The sequence below is a fragment of the Corythoichthys intestinalis genome, chromosome 6 (genome assembly GCF_030265065.1).
Source record: "Corythoichthys intestinalis isolate RoL2023-P3 chromosome 6, ASM3026506v1, whole genome shotgun sequence".
Taxonomy (NCBI): domain Eukaryota; kingdom Metazoa; phylum Chordata; class Actinopteri; order Syngnathiformes; family Syngnathidae; genus Corythoichthys; species Corythoichthys intestinalis.
In genome coordinates, this window is record NC_080400.1 from 44,082,167 (window position 1) to 44,104,492 (window position 22,326).

Consider the following 22,326-nt stretch of genomic DNA (forward strand, 5'->3'; position numbering starts at 1 on the left):
GTCTTTCAGCTTTTTAATATTTTTCCTTCGCTAAGGATCGTTTGTGTTGTCATACTGACTTCAGTTGAGAGCAATAAATACTGTTTATAAGATCACCTCACAAAGATTTTCTTTTATATTGCATAATACTGTACATCTGTGATTTTAATTTGACTAATTTCTGACATTTCTCTCGTGAAAAGGAGAACCATCCTTTTGAAAGTGAATGTTCTTCAGAGACATATTTTCCTTTTCTTTATTTTTAATCACTTTAATTTCCTGACAAATTCCACATTGTGGTTCAGCTGTGTTGTACTGCTTTCCATCATAGCCCCCTGATCTCAATCATCTTTTACTTCTATGGGGATACTTTGTTTCGGTGATTAATTTTGATGTATGATTTCCTGTATTTGCCAAAACTAGCACACAACTAGCACAGCAATTATTTTGGGACAACCCACATAGTGCATGACTAAATCAGCATTCCAGATTTTCGACATTAGTAAAACAAAGGCGTTTTGCAGCATTTCATTCAGTGGACCGTTTCTGTATGATGCATTTGTTTTATCGATTGTATTCTTGCATGAAATCTTAACATCAAATACAAATCTGCAGTTTATAAACATGCACATTCACACAACAAAATGTCAGGTTGATTTAAGATGTTTTACTGTTTCTCCAATTTCCTGTGTTTTTATCATTACTCATTTTATCATGGAAGCCCAAAACCAATCCTCCACATTTTGTGAAGGCCATCTCATCCATGCACGGACTCCACAGTGCCATCAATAACTGAATGATTATGTAACCGTTTTAGATTTGCCATTTGTATGCCCTCTTGTTACATTACACTACACACAAAAATGGCTTCCAGTTGATCTGATCGTTATTAATCATAATACAAGACATGTAAATGTGGTGCATTTTAGGTTCACCCTAAAATCAAATACTGAGCAGTATTATGGACGTCCATACTGTATCGCCAACTTTTTGCTATGCGCATGCCTTGTCGTCATTACGGTAATGCGAGCAGCGGCTCACTGTGTCAGCTGATCCTCCAGGACGGGGCGAGGAGGAGAATTAGCAGCAGGAAAACATTGTTGCTGGCTGGTTAAACCATGGCTGCGGAGATCCATTCGAGGCCTCAGAGCGCCAGGCCAGTTCTTCTGAATAAAATCGAGGGCCACGGAGACGCTGTCACGTCTGCCGTTTTAATTCCGAAGGAAGATGGAGTGATCACTGTCAGCGAAGACAGGTGAGTTTTCCAACCAAGCTAATGCTCATGTTAGCTTTACTGGAGAAGCTTGCAGCTTTGCTATATTTACTGTTCACTAGTTATTTTATTTTTGCTTGCGAGTGCTTCATAGGATGATAACAGAATGCAAGGCATATAGAATACAAATATAAAACCACGAATAACAAAATAACCAGTTTGAATATTTTGATACATTAATAACTACTTTGTGAAAGATCTGCGTAGAAGTACCTTCGATTTTGATATTTATATATATTTTTTTCTTCGTTCTATTCGTTCCCAGGGTGAATGGTCTTTGGAAACTAACCCCTGTGTTGCTGTCTAATCAATCAAAATGAATGGATACAATGCATTTTGAACAATTCTTCAATAAGCTATTATGTGTATGTGGTGGTGGTGGTGGTGGGATATGGGTGGGTGTGTATGCGGTCGTGTACAACTGTACACTTGTTTGGTACCGAACAGCCAAGAAAGCAAAAGAATATCAGCCACGGGCTGTGTCTCGTGAACATCACATTTGGGCTAGATCAGTGGTATTTTCAACATTTATGAAAGAGCGATCCTTGCTTGCTGTGACAAATTCAACAGCTGGTTCACGGTGCTTTCCATCCAGTGAGATGGGTTGCAAACTGGTTCGCCATGAATGAGAAAGCATACCAATTTCACATGAAGTGGTTCACTTTTCATCACAAATGATACTTCTGAAAGGGAAGCAAAAGTAGGATTTGGCCCCCGCTTCTGTCATGACTACCAATATTTGACAGGAATTTACACGATTTCATAAGTCAAGTGGTTACTCCAATAGAGATTTTCATTCTGAACGGCTACTTCGCAAATGTACTTCGCGCATGCGTTCTCATACACACGGACAACAATGTGATTTCCTTCCAGTTATTTCCGACGGTACGTAATCTCAACATTAAATTCTTCTTTAATAGCTTCTTTAGGATGTTTTGGTATGCTTTGAATGCTGAAAAATGGTGACCAAACTTCATGCAAGAGCTGACAGGTTAAACAGGGATCAGTCCAACCTGTTGGTTTTGTTGGCAGAGACTCTACCTCTGGCAAAATAGGCATAGATTTGCATTTCCTTTTGCACATTTTCACCAAAGTAACTAAAAAAATAATTGAGATACATCTGGAAACCCAGGAAATAGCCCGTTGCTTCTGCTGTAAATTGACACCTTCAAGTTTAACTGAATTTTGCAGCTGCTCAGATTGACAAACCAAATCCCCTCTGGATTATATTTCTATGGTCAAACAAGACAATGGTTGTGCTATTTGGCCACAGTGGGAAAAATAACTAATTTCTGCACTATAAGGTGCATCTAACTATAAACCAAAGGTACAACCTTTTACAGCAAAACTGTTTTTGTTTATACAGTACTTAAGACAGTACATAGGCTACAGGTCTATAAACTGAAGTTGTTCAAATTATATCGTGGGATATTTACACTTAAAGACATTTACATATCCTATAGTTTAAAAGACATAAACTATAAATGAGCCGAACTAGGCTGTACACTGCAGGATTCAAAGCGGGGGTGGGCGGTAGGTAGTGGCTTTCAGTCTGAAAATTATGGATATTTGGAGGAGCCAAAGTGAATCATTCACACTTAGTAACATTGTCAACACTTAGGAACATTGTCAAGCAAGGTGGTAGTAACATCATGACCAGTGGCTGAAAAGTGTGATTGGTCTTCTGCAAAATGTGCATGGAATCATGGAGATGGGGGAGTAATAGGAAATTTACCTAAAATCAACATCTAGACTGCTGAAACATCAACACACGTAGGTGCTCCAACAAGGTGGTGAACCCAATGACATACTAAAATCAAAATTGCTTTTTTTTTTTTTTTTTTTTTTGAATGGTCAAAGCAGGATAATATTAAGTCTCTAGAAGGTTTTTTCCCCCAACCACCAAGCCCATAGAAAATGTGTGGACCATTTATAGTATTTTTAATGGTTAAAATAAACAGTTTAAATTTGTGTGGGTGCTGGAGCCTCTTCTAGTAGTGCTTAAAAACATTGTAACATACTGTACAATAATAAGCCATCTATTTCCTGTGTTTGATGTGGAAAGAATTGGGGCTGTCAAAAAAAAAGTCTTTCAGTTGATGTAATTCGCTTTCTTCATCTTTTCTGATGTTGTGTGATTTAATAGAGGCAATTGTCCTACATTGACCTTTTAAAGCAAAAATCATAAAACAGAAGGGACCATAATTATTCACTGCTCTGATCATTTCATTCACAGAACCATCCGGGTTTGGCTGAAGCGAGACAGCGGTCAGTACTGGCCAAGCATATACCACACTGTCTCCTGTAAGTAACACAAATACGCAGTTGTGCTTGAAAATTCTATCCATTTTATACATATAGTACAAAATAATGTGCTAATGGTGACAACATCCATGTCTTTCAATATCTCAGCTCCTTGCTCGTGTGTGTCATATCATCATGACAGCAGACGCATTTTCATTGGACAAGACAATGGAGCAGTTGTGGTGAGTGGAACAACCTTTAAAAACAAATGACCTCGTTCTCACATCAGGGTCAGTTTCAGTCTGCTCTTTAGGTTGTTCAGACTCAGCTTTTTTCCATAAAAGAGACTTGAAAAGTCAAAATGGGTTTTCTCCCAATGCCTTTGAGGGTGGGTTAGTTATTTGATTTGAAACATGTTTTTTGTTTGCTTGCCCTAAAGGAGTTTCTCATCTCTGAAGATTTCAACAAGATGAACCATGTAAAAACATATCCAGGTAAGATATGACCAATGAAATGCAGCACAATCAGTGTTGTTAATAACGGCATTAGAGTATAACGGCGTTTCTAAAGGCATTATTTTTTTCATTAGTGAGTAATGTCATTAATTATTTTGTCCATATTTGCGGTTAAAAGCGGCGAGTACTACTATTTGTGTTTTTATTGAGTGTTTTATTACCTTTTCATTGTCTCAAAATACTTTTTGCATGTGTTTCCCTCTCATACTTTTAAGCTTTGTTTTTTCTTGTGGTGGCTTTAAAGCAGGTTGTTGGTCTGTTGACCACATTAATCACACAGCATAATTAAACCACCCTTGTTTGATATTATTACATTTAAGTATTTTCTTAAGGCATATGTTAGTATGTTGTATGTAGTACTGTGGGTGTCAAATTCGCCTCTTGTAGGACATTTCGCGGGTGTGGCACATTTTGGCTGAACAGTTTATTTTTTCTCCTACTCTCGTCTTTTCCCATCTTTCCTGTTCATTTTGCTTTTTCTGCTCGTTTTGTGAAATATCAACAATGCTGTCATGCTCATTAATGTTCCTATCGGGTTTAAATTGAACGGGTTGAACAGATGACATGTTTATGTCGCTAGAGTCACAGTCTGGAAGCCAGGCAGCGTAACCATGTGACGTCACCGCCCTGTGACGTCAACAACAATTGTGACCTACAAGTCAAAATTATTTTACATTGTATGAAAAACGAAAACATCAAGCGGGGTTTCAATATCAAATTATTTTAACTCATAATAACATGTGTCTTTTAAGAAGTACAAGTCCTTCTATCCGTGGATCCCTATAAGTTATCCTAACAATTGTAAAGTGCTTTTTGTAATTTATTAATCTGAGTATTCATTTATCGATGTCAAGGAATCAATATGCCCATCAATAATTCATATTGGGCTGTAATCGGATCATATATGAACAATACCTGCGCTGGATTTGGGAAAAAAATCTGTTTTTGTCCTGTTCAAGTTAAATGAAAAAAAACGGACAACTGACATTTGTGCAAGAAAATTATATATTTATTTATTTATTTATTTAACTGACAACTTGAACTGTTTTAGACAATCACCTTTTCTTAACATGCATTCAGACATCTGGAATTGTTGCCAGTGTAATCAGTTTTGTTCAAGCTGCTGTTTATACAATACACTATAGCCTAAAATCAATCCTTACCAGCTTGATTACAGTTCTGATCACATGCCCAGGGGATTTCCTAGCTCAAATGAGGCACAAGTGGCGCCATTCTACATGGGGAATGGGGAAACACCCTGCCCCCCTTTAAAAAAAATATTTTTAGCCCTAAAAAACCATATTAGATGGCAATGAAAATAATGTGAGTCGTGACACTATTGCTATTGAGCCTACTCAGTGGAAAATGATGCTGTAGTGGCGGAAAGCCAGTCTGTTGTCGCACACCACATGTTACCACTGGAATCTGGTCTAGACATCTTGGGAGAGAAATTCAACAGAAGAGATAAAGCCCATGAACTTGTTGTTGTCCCTTCACACTTCTCTTTCATTTACTTAATTTTAATTTGTGATGATCAATCATGGAGGAGGATGCAGTCAAGAAGTATTTTTTTTATTGTATTATTAATGTTTTATGTCACATTATGGGTTTTGTTAAGCGCTATATTATTATATTTGAGTTGAGCTATTCAACCCACTCCAGCTGAGTGATTCACCTCCATTGCATCGACATCAAGGTATTTTCTGCTGTGATTATTTAACCTCATGAAGCCGCGTTTTTAAAAAAAAATTATTCATTCATTTATTTGCAACACTCTCGCATTTGAGTCATTTGAGCAAAAAAACAAACAAACAAAAAAAAAACAACTACTCTCCAATTAGGGTTAAGTCTCGCATTTCCTGGCTTTGGTGGCCAATCAGAAATGAATATAGTGAAGAACTTTATCTGTACTGCACAGGCTGCTAAAACAACTGTACCTTCTTGTGCTATAAACAAGACGATGTAACAGATCATGCTGAATGTTTTTGCATGCACCTACTGTAGTCAGCGGATTGATCCATGGGAACGATGATAGACGTGATCAGTAATAATAGAAAATTAATTGGAGTAAAATTTTGCATTAAAAAAAAAAAAAAAAAAAAACAGCAATAAAAAGACCTCGCGGGACATGTCACTCATCAGGGCCTGGCGATGCGCTGTGCTGCACTGTCAGTATTGTGCATCTCAGTATTGTTTTAGCATTACTTTATATTCATTTGTCTGTGTAATTGGTGTGGGCTTGCAGTTCTGCAAAAGCCACCTGCACTTGTGTGTGATTTACTAAGTTGCGACTGCATGTGGTCCGCTGTAGGACACTCTGAATGAGTTTTGTTCATTGTTTCATGCTGTTTTGTTTGATAAAATAGGTTACGTGTGTTTTTGTATCAAAATTGTGAAGCCCTACCACCCAACCTATATTATGTATTTGAATGTGTGTGTACTTTTATGGTTTGCCACTTACAGGCCCTATTTGACATGGCATCTGTGGTTATGCTCGTGTTTTCCAGCTCACCAGAACCGTGTTTCAGACATGGTGTTTACGCTGGAGAGTGAGTGGGTAGTCAGTACCGGCCATGACAAGAGTGTTAGCTGGATGTGCACCCAGAGTGGCAGCATGCTGGGGAGACACTACTTCACATCATGGGCCTCTTGCCTACAGTATCCCTTTTTCACCTTTTAATTGTTAAATCAGCATTTTTTTTGTGTGGCTTGATTCCATAATTCCCTGCGCAGATATGATCATGAGACTCGGCATGCCTTTGTTGGCGATTACTCAGGACAGATCACACTACTGAAGCTGGAGAAGCAGACATACTCCATTATTACTACGCTGAAAGGCCATGAAGGTATTTCACACAAAAATACCACATTAGTGTTACTACCTGTATCTTTTTTGTGTGATTTATGTTATTTAAACAGTATGTTTCATTATCACTCTGAACATGTCTTCACATCTATCATTGTTTTGCTTTTCGTGCTCATCAATCTATTAATCCTTAAATTGATTATGTTGCCACTCTGCAATACTTGAATACTTGAAGTCACATAAAGATGAGGTTTTGTGTAGTGAGGAGAAAAAAAGTCGCGACAGAAGCAGCAATCCCGAAGCAACAAAAGAAAACGGTAAAACAACTATACTAAATACATTCATTCATAAATGGACAGTTGAAATGCAGACCAGTATGACCTCTGTTCCCAAGAACACAGTGATGCTTCCCAGAAGAATCTGTCTCAGACAGTGTTAAATTTTACATTTTGCTTATGCTTAGGTTGCTTATGTTAGTGCCAACATTTGAGATTACCCGGCCCGACCCGGCCATAATGTGAGAAGTGGAAATAGCAAGCCAAAACAACATAATCTACTGCGACTTTGAGTGGGCTCCCACTTCTTACAAAGAATCTTGCAAAGAGGACATCCACATAAATCCAGCGAATAAGCTAAGCACAGTAAACAATATCAATAAACAAATATGTGTGATTGTATGATAGATACTGTATCTCTTCAGTAGTCCTTTTCTTGTGCTCTTTTCTGACCATATTGAACTTCAAATAGTGCAGAGATGGATAATTACTCTACACAGATGATTATCTCCACAACTCATCATTTCTATTTCAATGTCCACTGTATTGCTTATTGCTTATTGTATTGCTTGCTAATTTCATAAGTCTACAGTTTGCTGAAGAAACATTCATATTGCCAAATACACAGAAGTGGGTGTTTAAAAGTTCGATAAAGCAAATTGATTCTTTCCTTTCTTTTTTTCTCCCTAAATCAGAGGTTGCGCGAGACATTTTCGTTGTCTGTCATTTTGACTGACAGGGTCATAAAAATCCAGTCATAATCTATTTTTACCAGTCACTTAAATTTTTAAAATGATAATGATGACATATTCAATAGTATTTAGTTTTCATTCATTTTTAATTAATATTGTAATGCTTGCTTGGCGGCGAAAAATTAGACACGGAAGTTGTATTTTTCTCCCTCTTTTTACTCTGCTTACCACCAACACCAACAAAACAACTCCACTCCCAAAGAAAAAGAGGCAACTATATAGACCCCAATCACCAACGTCACACAATGATCTTAATTGTGGTTGTCAGCCCAAAATCTTCTAAATATATATTAAATGCATCTTACCAGATATAAAATGACTACTACATAGTCTGTGGATCGTTTGGTGCCCAGATTTCTTGTCGAATTACAGCAGTCCATCTCGCTCTCCTCTTCGGGTCTCTCAGAATACGGTAGAACTTCAAGTCTCTCCGTCTAACTTCTCTGTTACTGCAGCCAACCGCCACACACTTCTTCGCCATTTTGATTATTAATGTTAACGAGCAGAAAAACACGCCGTAATAGGAGGCATGTACGTAGCGGTAATGTGTAAACACGACGAGCTGACGGACAATATGGCTGCTCCAGTCAGGGGGCGGAGTTGTGATGTCATGTGATTGGGGTCTATAGACCCTACTCACCTACGTCACAAAATGGGCGTGTCGCTGTTTCCGGCCGCCATATTGTACCTCTTTTTCAGACCTATTCTCATTGTTTTCAATTAGTCGAGCAAGTTATAGAGCAATTCATGGAAGCACCGGTGTTATCTGACGCTGTAAATTCATTGGATCCGTTGCATAAAAGGCGTTATGTGGAAAAGCTTCGTTCTATACAGTCGGCAGATCCATATTTGATGCCCAAATCGATGTTTTTCGACCCACTGTCTTCGCCCTGTCTGCCTGACATCTGCTACGCTGATATTTACAATTATCTTGTCCACACAAAATCAGCCTATTCTCACGAAAGTTTGAAAAACTTTAAGAGCTTGGAGGCTTATAAATGCTACGTTGCTGGTTGGGTGAAACACGTCCTCGTACACGAAAATTCGGCAGGAATCTTGTGCTCGGAAGGTGAGTTACGAAATTTTCAATTCAAAATCTTTTGTTCTTGCTAACATCCACTGTCAAGTCTAATGTATTTCATGTCATTTGTCAATGGAGCTAGGGCTTTTAATGTTTATATGGTTTAGCGATAGCACTCACTACATACATACGTGTATGTTGTCGGCGATTAGCCTAGCAATGATCTTAATTGTGGTTGTCAGCCCAAAACCCTCTAAATATATATTAAATGCATCTTACCAGATATAAAATGACTACTACATAATCTGTGGTAGTCGTTTGGAGCCCAGTTTTCTCGTCGAATTGCAGCAGTCAATCGCGGTCTCCTCTTCGGGTCTCTCGGAATACGGTAAAAATTCAAGTCTCTCCGTCTATCTTCTCTGTTTTTGCAACCGACTGCCACACACGACTTCACCATTTTGATTGTTTAATGTTAACGAGCAGAAAAACACGCCATAATAGGAGGAATTTACGAAGCGCCAATGCATTAACATGACTAGTATCCGGACAACATGGCACGGGGGCGTGGCTGTGACGTCACGTGAGTAAGGTCTATAGACAAGTTTCCTGAGCGAAATACGGGCGCCGCCATCTTGGAAAATGTCTGCTTCGCACTTCCGGTCCGGTCGAGTAGCAGTGTATTAGCAGTGTATTGACGATGATAAAACTACGAAATCAAGTCAGAGCAACCCATGGAATCTTCAAAAATTGATTCAGCACGACCTAGATGACACGTAGATGAGATTGGATGGCAGTTCGTGTCACTTCGTTGATCATTCGTGGACAAAATTATTAACAACGGTCAGCCTGTGTTAACGTGAGGAATGGATTGATACTACGGCCATTAGTGACCAAAATGTGGTGAAATTACAAGTTATATTACATTTGCCGACTGCAGAAGGGCTGACATGGATTGTTTTGTTACAAGGAAATGCTACAAGATTATGTACATATGATGTAAACACAAATAGTATGTCATTCTTTTTTTTATTGCAGGCATTGATCGCAATAAAACATTTAGACATGATTCAATTTCTTGTTTTATTTAAAACGATTGGTGCACTCCAAAACAGGTCAATAAATCACATTTATAAAAGTATTGCAAAAATAGCATACGAGAATGTGATATCAGACCGCAGAGCTCCGGAGCCTCGTGAACAAATAGCGACATCACGGAGGCCCTCGGCGGCATTTAGATGCGCTTTTTTCCCGTCCTCGGTAATTCCAGCTCCAATAGCATATATTTAAAGATGCTACCGTTCACAAGTTCGTAGTTGGATCACGGCGATCTCGGCGAACCACCATCTGTCACAATTCCTGCCTCTCTCGGCCTCTCCCGGGAGTCGAGCTGTCATCATCATTGGGGAACGCAAATGATATATGTTCGATATATGTCCATCAACGTACAAGTCAAGTTGTCGTCTCTTTTATAACAGCTGTAAACAAACGAATAAAAACTTGTAACACTTGGATTTATGCGGTGCATTCAAACACGATTAGCAACAGGCGGCTAGCAGCAGTAGCAGAAGCTAGTTGTTGTAAAAATGATAAAACTTCGTAATTACAATCATCATCGTAATATCAATAGCAAAGGCAACAAGTCGTTTCATGCGCCAGATTTTAGGTTTCGTATTTTTAGAGCACATTACCTTCCATAACAGCGGGGGCATGACTGCAGGAGCTGTCAGTTTTGTACATCTCCTTCCCTCCCACCTGTATGACGAGTACGAGCACCCATGGTTTGGAAATCGACATGGTACGAAGCATGGAGGCCTTGGCTTGGTTCTCCACCCGCCTACATCAAAATAACATTCCCGGGATCTTGTATAAAGACCTTCCAACTTCGATTCCACCGCCATTGACTTCAACGGTAAACAGGCGGAAACGGAAGGGGAAGGAAGACACAAGGAAGTAAACCGGAAGTACCTCGGAAACTTGTCTATACACAGGCGACAATCTAGTCCACCAATTGGATGACGCGCTGGCACACCGGGTGCACCAATAAGAACCTCGCGTTGATGTGTCAATCACGGTGCTGCCGCCAGACCACGGTGACGCTACAATATTCTGACAGAATAGCCAACGACGTCATGCATTAAGAGAGACAATAGCTAATTAATATGCCACCCTGTGGTCTGGGGTGTGAATTGCAACCTGTCAAAATGACGGACGGACTTCAGTTTTTTCTGTCACCGTTTTAAAAAAACCGGTCAACGACGGAAAATATTCGGTTAACGCGACCCCTGCTCTAAATCAAAAGTCAAAATTCCAGGTTTTGGCGCACTATTCACACTAGGTATAATCTTCAGTTCCATTTAAATACATTATATACTAAGTGCAGTGTATTGATGATGTGTACAGTATACAGATGATTATCTCCCCAACTCATCATTTCTATTTCAATCTCCACTGTATTGCTTTCAGTTTGTGTCCCTAATTTCACAAGTCTACAGTTTGCTGAAGAAACATTCATATTGCCAAATACACAGAAGTGGGTGTTCAAAAGTTCCATAATGCAAATCTATTCTTTCCTTTCTTTTTTTCTCTCCAAATCAAAAGTCAAAATTCCAGGTTTTGGCGCACTATTCACACTAGGTACAATTTTCAGTTCCATTTAAATACATTATATACTTAGTGCAATGTATAATTTGTGCAGTTAGAGGCTTTACTTGACTTTGTCCTACCTATACTTTAGATTTATTTTACGATTGTGAAATAAAAATAATGTACTCATTTTGCTGAATTGCAAGGAAGTATAACGACAAACGTGAGAATAATTTATGTGAAATACTATATAGTGGATTTTTAAAATGAGAGAAAATAGTGGAGTGGGGTCCCGTGCGGTGCCGCGTCACTGAAGTGTGTATTTGAGCAATTTGACAATTTGACATGAGCAATTACTGTAGAAGCATTGCTAGATGGTGACCTTGAGCAAATAAACACTCTGCAATTTTAGTAACTATGGTGAATTCAGGATGAAATTCACAGTGTCCCAGCTGAAGATGTTTCTGCGCTCAATGAGCAAACTCAACAACAGATTTCAAAAATGCATTCATACAGGAAGAAGCCATCTAAAGGGTGTAACTTTTTTTTTTTTTTTTTTTTTTTTAATGAAAATTCCGTCTTTTCTTCAATGGCAGGTTTAATACACTCTCTAATTACTATGAATAAAATATTTTTCTTTCATCACTCTTGGTTTTATTGGCTTTTTAAAGGTTTCCAGTTTTTTGTGTGACATTGTAGTTTCTTGCAATTCAGAGCTAAATAGCTCCCAGCCTGAGTACATGTTTTCAGCACTTTATTTCAAACATATTTAATGTATTTAGAATCAAATCATCGAAATGACTGCACAGTCCTTTTAACTACTGTATATATAAATACAGTGGTACCTCTACATACGAAGTTAATCCGTTCCAGGACCTTGTTTGTAAGTCGAAATGGTCGTATGTCGAGCAGGATTTTCCCATAGGAATACATTATAATTCCATTAATTCGTTCCACAGCCCAAAAACCTTCACTAAATCCTTAAAAAATACTGCTGGTACTATTACAAATGGCAATTACACATAGCAAAACAAATAAATTATAAATCAAAATCGGAATAATAATAATAATAATAATTCCTGTATTAATGTAACGAATCGGGTTCTAATGTGGCGGACGTTTTTTGCTGACCCTGAACGCACCGCGAGGCTCACGTGCCAGAGACAGACCGGTGAGCTTGAGTTTCACTTTCACTTTGAATGTTTTCTTGAGAACACCTCAATTGCGGCAGACAGAAGGTGTTTTTGTTTTGAATAAGTTGTGAAATAAATGATAAAAACGTGGCGAAGTTGGCGATTTCTCTGGAGATGTTACCACAAAAGGAATTGTCAGCTTAACTTATAAAGACTGGCGAACGATGGTCATAGGAGGACCGTGGAGATGTATTTTTGAGCCATTTCACGGATGCCCACCCTACGCTCATATTTTTCTGTCATTTGCATCTTCATTTAGAAGGTAAGCGTCAACTTTTTCCTTGTTTCACCACCTGTACCAACCTTTTCTGAAACCAGTGTTGATTTGTCACACAAGAAAATCCGCCGTGCATTCGTCTGCGGTGCTGCCATTGTCGTCGTATTTCGAGCATGTCGTCGGATGTAGAAACAAATGGCGAGTCAAATTTTACGTCGGATGTCGAAAAGTTCGTGTGTCGAAGCGATCGTATGTAGAGGTACCACTGTATTATAATTTCATGAAATACTTTGAAATGTAGTTGGATTTTTCGCCAGCAGATAGCAGTAGTGAACCTAAGTAGAGTACAGTCTGTACATTCCTTTTGTCTTTGAAGAATGAGAGAATTGTTTCCCAATCCTTTGTTGAACAAGGGTAACCTTTTTACATTTACTTACTTTTTACAAGTATCAAAACTGAAATGATACCAATCTTGTCACTTTACCACAAGTTGGCTTAATTAGTGTGAAAACACAGTACGAATATACTTCAGGAAGTCATGACTTGATCCCTTTGTCTGCATTGAAATAGCTGTCATTATAACAAATATATATTTGTAATAAATTTTTGTTTAAGATTTATTTTCTTTAAATAATTTAAATTTAGTCTTTTTTTGGGGGGGGGGGGGGGGGGGGGGTAGACCAATGGGCTTTCATCCGACACTAGGCACTCTGGCCGGAATCACTGGCATAAAAGCTAGTAAAGTACACTAGGTAGCGGCCAGAAGTAATTGCTCTTGCTTTATACGGTCACCATCACGAGCAACAAGTGACTTCCTTGCTGTAAATTTTTCCAGGTAGTGTAGGAGCCTTGTGGTGGGACCCTGTTCAAAGACTGCTATTCTCAGGGGCCTCCGATCACAGTGTCATCATGTGGGACATAGGAGGACGCAAAGGACGAACTTTACTGTTGCAAGGACACCAGTAAGTCCAGCAGGCTTGTGTGTTTGTTTGAAATTTTATTAAATGTTAAGCAGTGAATGTATTTTATTGAATCTTTAATAGCTGCTAATAGAACGTGTCTGCATGTATGTGATACACAACCCCCTCCCACCCACCTGGCTTTCTTGTCAAATTCAGGTCTCGAGGATGTCACCAACAACTGACTATACAGTCTTTATCTCCAATTCTCATTTGTCATACTTTCAGCTTTGCCAAGTATTCCGTTTCCACATTTGGACACATTCCTGGCATTCACTTAGCTTAAAAATGTAATTGATTTTCTTTGTGTTATGGGTAATCATGAACATTACTGGGTGTGGCAATGTTTGCACCAATTCTGGACAATAACTTGCTAATGTTTATACGCATGGTCATGAAATGTCATTTTATGATATGAAGTGTTATGTCATGTACACCTTTCTGTTATCTTCCTTTAACTGCCCCAGTGAGCGTGTCCAGTCACTGCGCTACCTCCAATTGACCAGGCAGTTGGTTTCTTGCTCAGCTGATGGAGGAATAGCAGTGTGGAACATGGACACAACCAGAGAAGAGGTTTGTCTTAATATCATATCTGAAACAGAGATTCTGTGATTAGTTGGTTGTAGTGTATGACAGCATAGCATTCACTGTTAATGTGCTCCTGAGCAAGAAACCCAAATTGTTAATTGTTAACCCCACCCCCACCACCACCACCACTATTCTACTGTATCACTGATTGTGATAGTGCTGCATTTACCACACTACTAATAGGTCAAATACCGAGTAAAAATTATGTCAAAAGATTACCTGAATAATGATCTTCAACCATCTATTTTCTATGCTGCTAGTCCTCATTAAGGAAGCTTATTTACCCATTTACCCATTTTAGATGATTTTAGGCGAGAGGAGGGGATACCTTGTGGAATGGATGAATTATGATTGAAAGTCTATCAATTACCGTGTTTTTCGGACTACAATTTAAATTCCTCCATCAATTGAAAACAATGCTAATACAGAGACAAAATGACGGGCAAGTGGGCGGAACCATACAGCGAGCACGTGGTTTTGTGACGTCGGTGACCAATGCATTTCATGGAAGACCCGGTGCTTTCTGATGCCGTAAACTCACTGGATGTGTTGCATAAAAGGCGTTATGTGGAAAAGCTTCGTTCTATACAGTCGCCAGATCCATATTTGATGCCCAAATCGATGTTTTTCGACCCACTGTCTTCGCCCTGTCTGCCTGACATCTGCTACGCTGATATTTACAATTATCTTGTCCACACAAAATCAGCCTATTCCCACGAAAATTTGAAAAACTTCAAGAGCTTGGAGGCTTATAAATACTTCGTTGCTGGTTGGGTGAAACAGGTCCTCGTTCGGTAGGAATCTATCTTGTGCTTGGAAAGGTGAGTTACGAAATTTTCAATTCAAAATCTTTTGTTATTGCTAACATCCACTGTCAAGTCTAATGTATTTCATGTCGTTTGTCAATGGAGTTAAGGCTTTTAATGTTTATATGGTTTAGCGATAGCACTCTCACTACATACATACGTGTATGTTGTCGGCGATTAGCCTAGCAATGATCTTAATTGTGGTTATTTGTCAGCCCCGTAGACGAGGCCAGTTTCTTTCACTTGGTACCAGCTAAATATTATTCAAAAAATAACGATGGTGGAAGAAAGGGAAGTGAAACATCTTGAATTTGAAACTATGTCGTACTACGTCGTATGTTGTCAGCGATTAGCCTCTCAATGATCTTAATTGTGGTTATTTGTCAGCTCCGTAGACGAGGCCAGTTTCTTTCACTTGGTACCAGCTAAATATTATTCAAAAAATAACGATGGTGGAAGAAAGGGAAGTCACAAACATCTTGAATTTGAAACTATGTCGTACTACGTCGTATGTTGTCGGCGATTAGCCTCGCAATGATCTTAATTGTGGTTATTTGTCAGCCCAAAACCCTCTAAGTATATCTTAAATGCATCTTACCGGATATAAAATGACTACTACATAGTCTGTGGTGATTTTTTGGTGCCCAGTTTTCACGTTGAATTGCAGCCGTCCATTTCGCTCTCCTCTTTGGATCCCTCGGAATACGGTAAAACTTCAAGTCTCTCCTTCCATCTTCTCTGTTAGTGCAACCAACAGCCACACACGCCTTCACCATTTTGATTATTAATGTTAAGGAGCAGAAAAAAACGCCGTAAATAGGAGAAATGTACGTAGCCGTAACAGGTTAACACTATGTTTTGACGGACAAGTGGGCGGTACCATTCAGGAGAGCGGAGTTGTGACGTCACGTGGGTAGGGTCTATTAAGAGTTATTCAGATAACTATAGCATAAAGAACATGCTAACAAGTTTACCAAACCTTCAGTGTCACTCCAAAACACCAAAATAACATGTGAAATGATATCATAATGGGTTGATAATTTCACACATAAGTCGCTCCTGTGTATAAGTCGCACCCCCAGCCAAACTATGAAAAAAACTGCGACTTATAGCCCGAAAAATACGGTACTTGAAGCACATACGTACGAAGCAGGAGACTCAACATCCTCTAAAATTACAAATTTCATCATAAAGTTCAATATTGTTTCTCAATCATTTCAGAAAGTGAAACTGATACATTATATCAATTTTTAACACATAGATTGAAGCTTTTCCAAGTCATTTTTCTTGTTGAATATTTCGGACTATCAATGGTAAACGTGCCAGAGCTTGAAGACCTCTGTATGGCTGTCAGCCGGTTGTCAAGTGCAGCAGAAACCACCCAGAAAGTTTCACAAGCAGTTACTTATTGTATTGTAATATTTGTACAGTATTTATTTGCCTCATTCGTGCCGACACATCCACTTGATTAAATGACACTACAGATAACTTGTCTAAGGAAATGTGAAACAAATGTTGGTATATCCTCTCTATACTCATTTTGGATTTACAGGCACAATCTAACATGGTTAATATACCGTATTGGCCCGAATATAAGACGGCCCTGATTATAAGACAACCCCCTCTTTTTCAAGACTCAAGTTTGAAAAAAGACTTTTTGAACACCAAATTAATTTTTATACAGAAAATAATTACAGTACATCCGAAACAAATGATTATAACAATATATTTGAGAGAAAAAGCATGTTATTTTGCCTCATTCAAATCTCAATATCTGAACATTTAAATATGTAAACTAAAGTGCAATCACATTCGTAAATGAACGGCTAATGGTTTTTGAAATGTAAATAAACCAATCTATTGTGATAAAACAACAAAACAGCAAAAACTGCATTAACCATCTAAGTGAAGTCTAACTGTAACTGTAGTCTTGAAACAAATCTGAATAAGGAAAAACAGTGCAATAAAATAATACAAACTGGTTAAACTTGAGAGAAACTGAGATCTGTCATGACAGTACAGCAGACCATTTGAGTTCATGTTGCAAAAATTAAATGAACAATAAATGATTGAAAAATAATAAATTATGAACTCGTTACATAAAACTACTGCTTTACCAGAAAGAAATATTCACTAAGAAAAGGGGAAAAGTAATAAAATACAAAAATCTGTGCAAAAGCCCGGTGTAGGCGCATTATCCTATTCCCCTCACTATCCACTCGCGGGGGCCTGCGCTTGTCAGTGACGTTCCTTATTCTCGCTATATGATTATACAACTTTAACATTTGTTAATAATACGCTCTGTGTGTAGTATCATCCATCGCTTTTCCTTTTTAAATGGGCACTTTTAAGCGAACGCAAGAAGTAACAATGGGAACATTTTTAAACAGGCATTTCACGGGAGAGCATTTCGACTCTTCGGCCAATCATATAGCGAGAGCGAGTGGATAGTGAGGGGAAGAGGATAGTGAACCTACACCGGCAAAATGCATCTTGGGAGTTGTCACGTCCTATGATTACCTGCCTGTATTTGTAATGCTTTGGTCTCCCCCTCGTGGCTATTTGGGGTAACTGTTGTAAACGGTATTAAATTGTGAATGATTCTTTATTTTATTTGGATATTTTGGCTCATTTCAATTTTTATTATTTTAGGCTTTCATTTTCTGAAAGCCATAATCATTAAAATTGCAATAAATATCACCTGTAAAGCTATACCATTACTCCTGTACAGGACTGATTTAGACTCATTTTTAAAACCCAAGTGAAAAATGATCCAATCCTCGTCTGTAAATAAAATGTGGCTCGAGTAAAAATGTGGCTTTTTTTTTTTTTTTTTTCCCCCCCTTTCTCCAGGCACCTCAGTGGTTGGAAAGTGACTCCTGCCAGAAGTGTGAACAACCTTTCTTTTGGAACGTCAAGCAGATGTGGGACACGAAAACCCTTGGGCTCAGACAAGTAATAGCTTTGTGCTACTAGCAAGGTGTACTTGCACTTATTACTTTGTTGGTGTTGTGTATCATGTTGCTGTCATTTATGTGAATGTGTGTTTTCTATTTTCCAGCACCACTGCAGGAAATGCGGAAAAGCTGTTTGTGGTAGATGTAGTTCAAAACGCTCCACATTCCCACTCATGGGCTTTGAGTTTCCAGTGCGGGTGTGTGATACATGTTTTGACTCTATCAAGGAAGAAGAGTAAGTCAAGTGTTACAGTGGGGCAAATAAGTATTTAGTCAACCACTAATTATGCAAGTTCTCACACTTGAAAATATTAGAGAGGCCGGTAATTGTCAACATGGGTAAACCTCAACCATGAGAGACAGAATGTGGGAAAAAAAAAAAAACTGAAAATCACATTGTTTGATTTTTAAAGAATTTATTTGCAAATCATGGTGGAAAATAAGTGTTTTGCCAATACTAAAAGTTTATCTCAATACTTTGTTACAATATGTACTAGGGATGCACGATATCCATTTTTTGAAACCGATATTGATAACTTCCTGCTCCTCAAGGCCGATACCAAAATGATAACCGATCATATATATAATTTTTTAATGTATATCAATCAGTCAATATCGTCGACGATGTGTTCCCCTGAACAATGAGCACTGATCTAAAACAAACATAAACCCAACAGGTATTGTGCTTTGTCAGCAGATAAAACATTTGGTGCAACGGGAGAAGAGACTTTTGTGGTCTTGGTCCACGAAACAACTTTCTTAGCCTGGCAATTATAGAACAGCAAGCCTATAAATAACCAAAAGGCCTCTCAATAACTTGTAAACATAACACTGTAAAATGCAAACATTTGCTAATTGCCATAGAAAGGTTTATAGACCCTACTCACCTACGTCACAAAATGGGCGTGTCGCTGTTTCCGGCCGCCATATTGTACCTCTTTTTCAGACCTATTCTCATTGTTTTCTATTAGTCGAGCAAGTTATAGAGCAATTCATGGAAGCCCCGGTGTTATCTGACGCTGTAAACTCATTGGATCCGTTGCATAAAAGGCGTTACGTGGAAAAGCTTCAGTTTATCCATTCGCCAGATCCGTATTTGATGCCTAAATCGATGTTTTTCGACCCGCTGGCTTCGCCTGACATCTGATACCCACACAAAATCAGCCTATTCTCACGAAAGTTTGAAAAACTTTAAGAGCTTGGAGGCTTATAAATGCTACGTTGCTGGTTAGGTGAAACACGTCCTCGTACACGAAAATTCGGCAGGAATCTTGTGCTCGGAAGGTGAGTTACGAAATTTTCAATTGAAAATCTTTTGTTCTTGCTAACATCCACTGTCAAGTCTAATGTATTTCATGTCATTTGTCAATGGAGCTAGGGCTTTTAATGTTTATATGGTTTAGTGATAGCACTAACTACATACATACGTGTATGTTGTCGGCGATTAGCCTAGCAATGATCTTAATTGTGGTTGTCAGCCCGAAACCCTCTAAATATATATTAAATGCATCTTACCAGATATAAAATGACTACTACATAATCTGTGGTAGTCGTTTGGAGCCCAGTTGTCTCGTCGAATTGCAGCAGTCAATCGCGGCCTCCTCTTCGTGTCTCTCGGAATACGGTAAAAATTCAAGTCTCTCCGTCTATCTTCTCTGTTTTTGCAACCGACCGCCACACACGACTTCACCATTTTGAGTATTAATGTTGACGAGCAGTAAAACGTGCAATAATAGGAAGAATTTACGAAGCGCTAATGCATTTCTATGGCGAGTATGCGGACATCATGGCGCGGGGGCGTGGCTGTGACGTCACGTGAGTAGGGTCTATACGGAACTCAGTGAAGGAAAAATACGGCCTCTAGAAAAGTAACAAAACTTTGCATACTGGCAAGACAGGAGTGGAAACAAACGCACACATCCCAATCCGACACCAAAAATATTATTAAAAAGACCGATAACATATATTGTTATTGGATTTATTGGGATGACGTCATAATTCCTATTATCGGACCGATAATTATCGTGCGCCTCTAGTGTGTACCCTTTGTTGGCAATAACGTAGGCCAAGCGTTTTCTGTAACTCTTCACAAGCTTTTCACATACTGTTGCTGGTATTTTGGCCCATTCCTCCATGCAGATCTCCTTTAGAGCAGTGATGCTTTGGGGCTGTCGTTGGGCAACACGGACTTTCAACTCCCTCCACAGATTTTCTATCGGGTTGAGATCTGGAGACTGGTTAGGCCACTCCAGGACCTTGAAATGTTTCTTACGAAGCCACTCCTTTGTTGCCCTGGCTGTGTGTTTGGGATCGTTGTCATGCTGAAAGACCCAGCCACATCTCATCTTCAATGCCCTTGCTGATGGAAAGAGATTTTCACTCAAAATATCTCAATACATGACCCTATTCATTCTTTCCTTTACACAAATCAGTCGTCCTGGTCCCTTTGCAGAAAAACAGCCCCAACGCATGATGTTTCCACCCCCATGCTTCACAGTGGTTATGGTGTTCTACGGATGCAATTCAGTATTCTTTCTCCTCCAAACACGAGAACCTGTGTTTCTACCAAAAAGTTCTATTTTCTAGTTTCATCTGACCATAACGCATTCTCCCAGTCCTTTTCTGGATCATCCAAATGTTCTCTAGCGAACCGCAGACGGGCCTGGCTTCAGCAGGGGGACACGTCCGGCAGTGCAGGATTTGAGTCCCTGGCGGCGCATTGTGTTACTGATAGTAGCCTCCTTTGTTACTGTGGTCCTAGCTCTCTGTAGGTCATTCACTAGGCCCCCCTGTGTGGTTCTGGGATTTTTGCTCACCGTTCTTGTTATCATTTTGACGCAACGGGGTGAGATCTTGCATGGAGCCCCAGATCGAGGGAGATTATCAGTGGTGTTGTATGTCTTCCATATTCTAATAATTGCTCCCACATTTGATTTCTTTACACCAAGCGTTTTACCTATTGCAGATTCAGTCTTCCCAGCCTGGTGCAGGTCCACAATTTTGTCTCTGGTGTCCTTCGACAGCTCTTTGGTCTTGGCCATAGTGGAGTTTGGAGTGTGACTGACTGAGGTTGTGGACAGGTGTCTTTTATAACGATAATGAGTTAAAACAGGTGCCATTAATACAGGTAACGAGTGGAGCCTCGTTAGACCTCGTTAGAAGAAGTTAGACCTCTTTGACAGCCAGAAATCTTGCTTGTTTGTAAGTGACCAAATACGTATTTTCCACTGTAATTTGGAAATAAATTCTTTAAAAATCAATATGATTTTCTGTTTTTTTTCCCCCACATTCTGTCCCTCACAGTTGAGGTTTACTCATGTTGACAATTACAGGCCTCTCTAATCTTTTCAAGCAGGAGAACTTGCACAATTGGTGGTTGACTAAATACTTATTTACCCCACTGTATGTACTGTATTCTAAAAATTTGTCGTTTTCCAGTTTTCTGAGACAAAACCTGATGAACTGCATTTGTTTGTGTGCTTGACAGTCGAACCCCATTGGCCACATTCCATGAGGGGAAACACAACATTGCTCACATGGACATGGACCCATCCAGAGGCCTGATGATCACCTGTGGAAGTGACCGCATTGTCAAGGTTGAAAACAGTTCTTTCAATTCATTCTGTTGGTGTATTTGATCTCTGCTTTGAAACAAAGGTACTTTGGACAATCATTGTATGCAGAACAGAGTTGTATTTTCATAAATGGTCACCAGCATGTTGCCTGCAGGTACCAGGTTGTCCCCAAGTACAACATGAGTCGTCTATGGGCAACTTTTAAACAGTGCTCACTACTCAGGGAACCCGCGGGGTGTTAAAAACTTGAAAAAGTCTTAAATTTGATCACCAGAAATTAAGGCCTAGAAAAGGTTTTTAAATTATGTTTACAAGTCTTAAATTTCATTCTCAAATGTCTTAATTTTTCCCTGTCTGATCCGCGTGATAGAGCTAATAACTGTATAGTAAATAAACTAACAAAAAAGTATGGAACGATATGTCGTAAAATTATTATTCATTTTCTCCGACTTTATCGATCTCTGACCGATAAATGCACTGTTTTCAGATTTCCGCGCTTTCGAAAATGCAGCATTACGTTGGAGCTTTACGTACAGTCACTCGCTGACGTAGCAACTTTGGGATGGGAAAGTGTAGATTTAAC

General features: G+C 39.1%; 1 protein-coding gene across 1 annotated transcript in view; it reads left to right on the top strand.

The window, feature by feature from the left end:
- The first annotated feature begins 996 nt into the window (after nucleotides 1-996).
- wdfy1 (WD repeat and FYVE domain containing 1) overlaps nucleotides 997-22,326 on the top strand; it is a 29,313-nt gene continuing 7,983 nt past the window's right edge. The window contains exons 1-11 of the mRNA XM_057838519.1: nucleotides 997-1,234; nucleotides 3,489-3,556; nucleotides 3,665-3,738; nucleotides 3,936-3,990; nucleotides 6,519-6,669; nucleotides 6,745-6,857; nucleotides 13,694-13,820; nucleotides 14,285-14,390; nucleotides 18,065-18,166; nucleotides 18,273-18,403; nucleotides 21,656-21,764. Coding sequence (XP_057694502.1) covers nucleotides 1,098-1,234; nucleotides 3,489-3,556; nucleotides 3,665-3,738; nucleotides 3,936-3,990; nucleotides 6,519-6,669; nucleotides 6,745-6,857; nucleotides 13,694-13,820; nucleotides 14,285-14,390; nucleotides 18,065-18,166; nucleotides 18,273-18,403; nucleotides 21,656-21,764 — 1,173 coding nt within the window. The 5' untranslated portion in view covers nucleotides 997-1,097. The remainder of the gene's footprint in view (nucleotides 1,235-3,488; nucleotides 3,557-3,664; nucleotides 3,739-3,935; nucleotides 3,991-6,518; nucleotides 6,670-6,744; nucleotides 6,858-13,693; nucleotides 13,821-14,284; nucleotides 14,391-18,064; nucleotides 18,167-18,272; nucleotides 18,404-21,655; nucleotides 21,765-22,326) is intronic.